This window comes from Merops nubicus, unplaced genomic scaffold, assembly GCF_000691845.1.
Source record: "Merops nubicus isolate BGI_N331 unplaced genomic scaffold, ASM69184v1 scaffold8021, whole genome shotgun sequence".
NCBI lineage: Eukaryota > Metazoa > Chordata > Aves > Coraciiformes > Meropidae > Merops > Merops nubicus.
Genome location: NW_008586161.1, coordinates 822 through 9,638, shown reverse-complemented (window position 1 = coordinate 9,638; position 8,817 = coordinate 822). Strand labels below are relative to the sequence as shown.

Sequence of the window (8,817 nt, the reverse complement as noted above, 5' to 3'; positions counted from 1 at the left end):
GCTGCTATTGCTTGACTTTGTATCTGCACAAATAAGGGGAAACTCCAGTTTAGCAAAAGGTACACTTTATATTTAGCTATTATCTTACTGGCAGAGTGGAATGCAAAGGATGAATCAAGAGGTGCCTTTTTTGTAAGCACCTTGCATACAGTCTCTTTGAAACTTGTAATCAAAATGGCATACCAACCATTATTTCAGCTCAACTGCAGAAGAAAAACATCTGCAAAATGTGTGCCCAGAAGGCTTTGAAAGGTTTGGCATCTCTAATGTTTTGTGGATGTTTGTCTTCAACATACAAGGGAGTAAAATTTTTTCATTCTTGTATATGTACACCTAAAGTGTACACAAAACCCAGCACATTGAAGTTACTAAACTGAGCATACAGAAGTTTTCTCCTCATTGGTGAAGATTTTAGTCTTTAATCTGTTTCCTCATGTCTCTTGTTGAATAAATAGTGAAGAGATCACTTTCAACTTTATTAAAAAAATTCTGTTGTTTCTTAAGATAACTTCCCATCTCTTGACAGCCTCTAATTAATGGATGTGTGGTATGTATAATTGAGATCTTCATTAGTATACTTCAACTGATACAGTTTTTCACATTCATCAACTCAAGATAGATAATGGAGGCTTCTATGGAATTCAGCATGCAAATTAGGTTAAGCAGGAAAGATACAGGAGCTTAAAATGTTTTTCTTCCTATAAGCACACATAAGAATTTTTTCACAGCCCTGTGCTATTTTTAATGCAGGGTTGGTGGGTCTGCTGCTTGGCCATTCAGCACGTGAAGCTTTTAATTATTTTTGGACTTACGACAGTCCACATGGTAAATTAAGATGACTTTGTGAAACAAACTAGATTCCATTTTAAACAGTATTGTTTCTATAGGTGGAAACTGTGAACTTATGTTAGGCCTCAAACAGGAGAACAGAACACAAGAGTATGGCAGTAAATGAAAAAAAATGTAGACTGAAGAAAGTTGAGGCTGTTTTGCAGCCCTGATTGCAGAAAGCCTACTGTTTCAGCTCTGGTAGGACTGACAGGTGAAATTTTCAAGTAAAAATGTAGATGCTGTGATGGACCACTTTTCATCTTCAGTTACAGAGTAGATTCTCTGCAGTGGTATAATGGTAGCAAGGTTTGGGTTCAAGGTCTGTTGAAAGCTATTTAGTTTATTTGAGCTTTCTATGAGTGACTAATGTGTATTTTGCCTGGCAGCTGAGAGCAGCTTTCAACCTTAAATGGCAGCAGTCAGCTCAGTTGTTTTTATTAACCATCATTACACTAAGAAGTAGGCAAGCTTTAAAATCCTGTCCTGTCAGAGGACTGAAAGTTAGAATTAATAAATACTGCGAGGCTTTAAAATTGTTTGGGGCGTTAATCTGATATCAGTTGTGATGCTGAATAGCTGGCCTTGCTTGCAAATTTTTAGGTATGTTTCCAGAAGAAAATATGTAAGAACTAGGAAGCTGTGCTTTACTTTTTCTTGTTTGAGAATTACTGTCACTCTGCTTGTAGAACAATGTGTACTTCAGAATAAATATAACAAATGTTTTTTTCTTCTGCTTCTTCTGTACCTCTGCTGCCATCTTATTCACTCAAAAAAGAAGTCCAATGTAAATTAGTGTTTTAATCTGACTGCAGTGAATTACTTTCCACAGAGAATGTGCAGAGTTCTTTTATTCCAGCTTTTGCACCTAGAAAAATATGTAAAAATAAGCCTAGTTTTAGCAAATGGACTGTTCTAAAACCAGAAAAGAGACATTCATTTAGCTGTTAGTGTTTGTTCATCATAATCTGAGATGAAAAACACTGAAAAGGCTTGCTGTAAAATATTCTTTCACAATGAATATTTTCTGAGATTTTCAGAGTTAAGTATGAGATGTTCACAGCCTGATTACATTATGATGTTTTAAGAAACTGAGCAATTACAGTACATAATTAGCTAGTCAAGGAATAACTGACTTTGTAGCTCATGTTTCTTGTGTACTCATGAAAATGTTAGAGGCCAGTAGAGCTGTGGGTTTTTTCTTCTGCCACTTAATGATTATTTATGCAGAAAAAGTGTAAGGAGGGTTTGCAATTTTAATTCTTGAATGTTAAATTCTATATAAATATCAGTTGTATGATAAAATTCTGAGCATCAGAGGTGTACAGTATTTATACAGGAATTTAATGTTATTGTGTAGCTGCCTTTAAGGTAGCAAATTCAAAAAAAAATCAAAAATAGAGGCACCAATAATGTAGTGGTTCAAAGTTTTACAATTTTCAGGATGTTCTAGAAGCTTCAACAACATTCTTCTGAATAGACTTCTAGCAGTGCATACTAGAGAGATGCCTGCAGTGAGGGATTGCCTAACTCTGAGGCATTACTCTAGTAATTCTAATTATAGTAATAGCAGTGATGGTATGTAAATCATACAGACAAATTCCTAACCATGTATAAAGATTGTGATAGTTCGTCTCCAGTATATTGCTAATTGAATTCTCTTTGAGCTTATTATTGCATATGAGGAGGCTAACTCTGTTTTCCCTTTCCATCAATACTGAACACATCAGGAACCTGTAAGTCCTTTGTTCCAGCTCTCATGGTGACAAACATTTGTATGTCTAATTTCCAAGTCATAAACCGTTTGCACGGTGAACGTGTTGCTAGGTCTTTGTTTGGTTGAGTGGCATACAAGAGCTTGTTTGTAATTTTGAGCCTGCAGTTTGTTGCATTATAGATCAGATCACAGGAAAGAGGTAATTTCTTTTAAAAAGCAAACAAACCAGCCATGGGTTTGCCTTGTAGATCGTTTGCATAGCTGTAATTCCACACTTTGCTCATTTATGAGCTAGGAAAATAGTAAGGGATATAAACTCCTACATTTCTTATTATTTTCTAAGTGTCTGATGGTGACTGGGAAAGAACTTCCCTCTAGCTAAGCTGTTGTGCAAATCTGCAGTGAAAGACTTTTCATTGTCATCCTTCAGACTATCAAATACTGGCCAGTAACTCCTGCATGCCCATGAATCAGCATTCCAAGTGAGAGCCTCTGGTACTAGTAATTACTCTAATGTAATATGGTAAAGAGAGCTTCTGAGAAAGTATTTTCTACAGCCATAGAAGTGCAGTGTTTGGTAAGACTAATGCTTACTGAATGAGAAGTGCCCTGTAGAAGAGAGCTACATAAGCTTTCAGAAGTGTGACAAGTAACTTCAACCAAGTTAATGTAATATTGCTTTAAATATCCTTCAATACAATTTTCTTCTTGCAGAAGTCCCCATGAAAAAAAGAAGAAGAGGCGGTCTAGGTCACGTACCAAGTCCAAAGCTAGGTCTCCTTCACCATCACTGTCACCAGGAAAACCATCCACACACAAAAATTCTGTGCATTCAACTAGTGTCTCTCCTGTGGAGAGCAGGGAATCCAGCCAGGAACGCTCCAGGTAATGTGCTGCTTTGCTGCAACACTGCAGTGCTGATGCCTCTTGACCTAACTGGTATGATGAGGAGCTCTGTGTGTGTGCAGTGTGTGCATATGTAAAGCAGAAGACACTGGGAGGGCAGCACTATGTGCATCAGTCTAATGAAGACATTAGGTCTCTGTTGCCCACTGGAGTACACCATCTTGACATACCCTTACATAAAACTGGTGCAGAAAATTCTACAACCTAACTCTAGGTAGAAATTGGAAACTGTCACTAAATGGGATAACTCTTTGAAGGATTTTAATGGAGTGGTTTGAATGGTAATGTGTGTGCAAGATCCATAACAAAATATGCAACAGTCCTGTTAAAAGTTCCTAGGCTGCTTTTCAGCTTTCTGTGTATCAGTTCTGTGAATGACTCTTCTGAGTGCAACTTGCCATGGCGAGAGAACTGCTAACTAATATAGGAGAAACTTGTACACTAAACCCCAAAATCATGATGGTGAGTGAAATGCAATTTTATAAATTTCTAAATCTAGTTTTACTTTTTCAGGGGAGTTTCTCAGGAAAAAGATGGCCAAATCTCTTCGGCAATTGTGTCTTCAGTGCAGAGTAAAATCACTCAGGTACAAATAAACAAATTTAGAGTATTCCTTATTTAAGTGTGCCCATCATACTCTCTTCTTACTACCTTGTACAGTTCTGAGCTTTGTGTATGATGTAGAGACATGTTCATTGTCATTCTTGATCTCTTTGCTTATGAGAAAAACAATTTTGTTGCTTCTCTACCTCCTGTCCTTTCAAGTTTAATCAAGCTTCTAAAGACCAAATGAAATTTCATTATACTGCAATGCACCCACTGTTAAGATATGAAAGTCCACATTATGCTACAGTACCCCAGATACCAATAGCTGAGTTATCAATAGTGAGTACCAATACTGATTGCTGAGAGCCCATCTTACCATGACCTGCTCCTAACAAGTCTGGTGGAAGAAAGAAGGGAGGAGAAATGCCTTGGCAAAAGCTGAGTTTGCAGTGTTAGCAGTACAGGAAAACATGTCCTCTGGCAACCTGGAGTAAGCATATGCTTTGCAGTGTCTTCAGCTCATCTGCCCCTTCTTGCCGTTCATGTCTCTGGACTATTGTCATGATTTCATTGCTATATTCAAGCTTGCTGTGAATCATGGCATATCAGGTATGTGCTTCTCTATGCTCTGCAATAATGAAAATGCATTCTGCTTCCCTAACACAGTTGTAAGACACCCAGCCTCTGTCAAAGTAATTCCATTCCTTTTCTAAAAGCTACTGCAAGGTATCGCTCCTTAATTTCACACATCCTCTTAGGGTCTTTGTGCATATTTAACTTTCTTCTGGTTGAGTATGCCAAGTTTAGAAGAGGAAAGCTCTTCATTATACTTTGGAAAACTTACAGTATAAAATCAGAGTTAGTTTTTTATAGTGTGGTTTTTTTTTTTTATTATTTCCCAGTGGATAGATTATTTTTTCAATAAATTAATATTGTTCAAGATTTAGTTCCACTGCTGGTAGCTAGGAATTAATACTAGTAGACTGGTAGCTTAGGTAACATATTTGATCCATTTTCCATGAGAAACTCAGAATAAGAATATTCAGGAAGACAGAAAATAGCAAGTATGGGCACCAGAGGAAGATGATGGAGTACTAATGCTGTAGCTCTTCAGCTAGCAAACAAATGCATAGAAGTTCCTGGTATGAGAACTGAGATATGAATGATACCGTGGTCTTCAGAGTAGAGTAAACGTACCACCGTTCATAAACACATACCCTTCAGACAAAGGTAGTTGGTTCATGCTTTTCTTGGGTTAAATATTGCTTGTGACATAGCATTTGCTAGTTTAATATTCGTCTGCTTGCTTGAAGTGCAGCTGTAAGAGGAAGAAAGAGGACTATGTATTAAAATACGGTTCTTGATTACTATTTACAAAAAGTAAAGAGGAATGCAGCTTTTGTGAATCTGTAAGATATCTCCTAACAGATTAGTTCAGCATCTTTTTATCTTGAAAGGCCCAAAGAAATGTAGTTTTACCTAATTATTAGTAAGATTATTTCACTGCCAGTATGCTAGCTGACCCTGACCAATTCAGTATCTTTTCTCATTCAGATCCTTCCATCTGTAAAGTGGAATAATAATGCTGAATCCCCTGTGAAGTTTTGAGAGCTTCAGATGAAAAATGCTTTGAAAGAACTAAGGATTTTAATTCATTTATATTGCATTTGTGAAGAACTATTTTAAGTAACTTTAATTCATTACCAATACATGCTTTTTATTTTGTGATCATTTTTTGCAATTCAATTATTCCATTCCATTTACATGAAATTTCATTTCCTTGTTGTAATGCCATTCCCACTGGCTACTCAGACAAGACTGAGAATTGCTGGTTGGTTTCACAACAGTCTTAGTGTTTCAGTCACCCTGTCATATGTGAAAATACCACTGCTATTGAAATTTTTGCTCCAAATGTACAAAGTAAACAAACAAAAAACCTTTCTGTAATAGTCATTGTTGGCACTTTCTTTGTAGCAGGCCTCTCTGTATTTTTTTTTCTTTTACCTTTTTTAAACTTTCAGTGGTCAGTAGTTGTGTCTCTGCTACAGTATTTCTGAAGATGCAGTCATAGGTTTTTTTCCATTTCAGTTGATGTGATTTCTGTGTTTTGTTCTATAGAAACTGTTTTAAATATTTGCACAGAGCACTTTGTGCAAGTGTAGTAAAAACAGATTTCCATTGCTTGCATAGGAACTTTCTCCAAATTATTTCAGTTGTTTAGTCTGGAGACTGATACCATCTGATGGTCCTGAGGCTAAGGATTCTCTGGGACCAGACTCTAAGCTGACCCTTTCATGCAGGTTCTGCAGTCAAGTGCTTGAGCTCTCTTCAAAGCCCAGATATGTCTGATCATTTTCCTTTTATTTTCTACAGGATCTTATGGCCAAAGTGAGAGCAATGCTTGCAGCTTCCAAAAACATACAGACTAGTGCCTCCTGAGACCTGCTGAATTGACCATTGAGAAGTTGTGTGGAAAAGAACAATATAAAAAAACTGCCTCATCTCAAATGTACAGCTAATCTTAGCTCACTTGGTTCACAGCTCGTCTAATACTACCAGAACTTGAGGAGCTAAACCCTATCTCTCTGTACAGAAGCGTCTCCTGGAAGTTTCATTAAACTTTTTCAACCAGAATACCTTTGGAAAGTTTTTGGGTTTTGTAAATTGATTTTTTGACTAATTCTTCAGTAACATTTTATGATCAGCAGTCTGTGTATATTTGTAAATACCATGTTTCTGTGAAAGAAGTATTACACAATAATAAAGAAGGAAACATCTTTCATTAGCTAGAGTTTTTGTGGAGTCCTTAATTATTTGCAGTTGACTTTTGTGTATAGTTTGATTTTCTTTTTCTTCAGCACTTTCTGGTTTTTAAAATAACAACTGTCCAACCTGGCTGACCACCCTAAGTTGAGAAATACTTTCCTTCCTGTGCAGAATGATCTCAGAGGAATGCTTGTTTGCTTGGATGTTAATAGTGGACAGGCGTTGGACAAGGGACATGATTTTCTGCCTGTCATTTAGGAAGATTTCTGAGAGTCCATTTGAGGAGTTGACACTTTGAAGTCAATAACTAATGGTCAGTAGCCCCTGTGTCCTAATGTGCCTTGCTCTCTCTAGATAGCTACAGAGAAGAGACTGTCTTTGTGGTCATTCAACAGGCACACTTAACAGAAATCCAGCACTATTCTGATTTAATGTCTTTCATACTGTTGAGAAAGGTGCTTACTAGCTTAGTTTTACTGGCAGTTAACACCAGTTAACACTTCTCAGAAAGATTGGGGCCTCGGTACAATTGAACATTTTTTTTATTGTACATTCTTTGTTGTACACTGAGACTCTTTAACTTTTTTAATTGAAATGTTCTTAAAATGAGTGTAAGAGGGCACATGTGAATTTTTCCCCAAGCCTGCTTTAACTGTGAGGTTTTGTAATAGGTGGTGTATCCAAAAGGTGCCCTTATTGGCAGTTACCTGACTCCATCGAGAGTGGAATCGGGCCTTTAATGACCCCTGGAAAACCCTTGTGATCTACAGTCAGAAAGATTTGTGGTTATAGTGATTTCGTGGCCTAATTTTCTCAAATTGTGTAGAGAGTAGGTAGAGGCTGGAGATGGGTTAGAGAAGTGAATGTAGTAAAGCTTACACTTACATATTTGTTGGTATCTACACAGAACCACACAGATTAGTAACTCCAATGCAAAATATGTTTTATTCAAGGGGAGGAGAATCAATGCAGTGATAGAATTCAAGCTTTGGGTAATACTGTAGTCCAAATGGTGGTTGCTGTGCCACTTGTTAGCACTCACTTAAAATGCAGGAACAATATTTAAACCATTGGAAACAATCATCAGGTTTCTTTTCAATTTTTGACCAGTAGTAATTGGCCAAGTTTACAGTGGTGTAAACAATAGAAAATGCTGTTTCTGATGCCAAGAAATTTCAGTGTGCAAATTGTGATGAAACAGAACTATCTAAATGATAATGTAGGGTCATGTTATCCACCTTTTACCTAATTATTTCAGTTATTTGCAATGCTTTGACTAGGGCAAAGTAACTTTCAGCCAGTGCAAGAGAACATTTTCTGTGCATGTGCTGATGAAACACTAGTAGAGACAGCGATTAAAAAGTAAATTTCATAGGCAGCTGTTGTAGGTTGTTGTGCAGTGTTTAATTTACAGCAGCTATATTTTTCCTTCCTAAATAGAGTTTAAAGTCTCACCACGGTTAAATAATTGGCAGCTTGGATGCCAGTTGTTTGTCATGTATTAGGAAAAAAGCCCAACTCTTTGATAAAATAGACTGGGCAGCTCATTTGGCTGCTGCTTTGCAGATTTATTCTCTTTGGGAAGGTTGTTGCTTTAATGACTTCTTAAAATATTTTCCCTCCTTGTGAGCAAATCTTTTTTTCTGGGTTGTTTTTGGTTTTGTTTTGGGTTTTGTTTGTTGGTGGTGGTTTGTTTTTTTTTTTTTTCTTATTCCCTTTTGTGGTATGAAGTGAGATGGAGCATTTAGCTCCGGGAAAGTTTAGATTAAACTGCATTTTTATACAGTCTTTATTGTTTACTGAGGTTTGTTTGCATTTAGCACTCTCTCATGGGCAGTATTCTGTATCCTCCAGAATTTAAAGCGTAGTAGTGTTTTTATTGTGGTTTTGTTTTGATTTTTTTTTTTTTTCCAACCAGAGTGGACATTTTCTCCCATATTCAAGGGTCTTGAACTGTTTCACCAGAATAATTCTTTTGTATGTATTCCTATTTAGAAATGGATGCTGATTTTTGGTCTGTCTTCACAGGCACAATCTGTGTTGTAACTGCTTGT

General features: G+C 36.8%; 1 protein-coding gene across 1 annotated transcript in view; it reads left to right on the top strand.

The window, feature by feature from the left end:
- The window catches only part of SFSWAP (splicing factor, suppressor of white-apricot family), a 48,717-nt gene extending 41,929 nt beyond the window's left edge, over nt 1-6,788 (top strand). The window contains 3 exon segments of the mRNA XM_008948555.1: nt 3,260-3,430; nt 3,965-4,037; nt 6,371-6,788. Of these exon segments, the coding sequence (XP_008946803.1) occupies nt 3,260-3,430; nt 3,965-4,037; nt 6,371-6,436 (310 nt within the window). The 3' untranslated portion in view covers nt 6,437-6,788.
- The last annotated feature ends 2,029 nt before the right edge of the window (nt 6,789-8,817 follow it).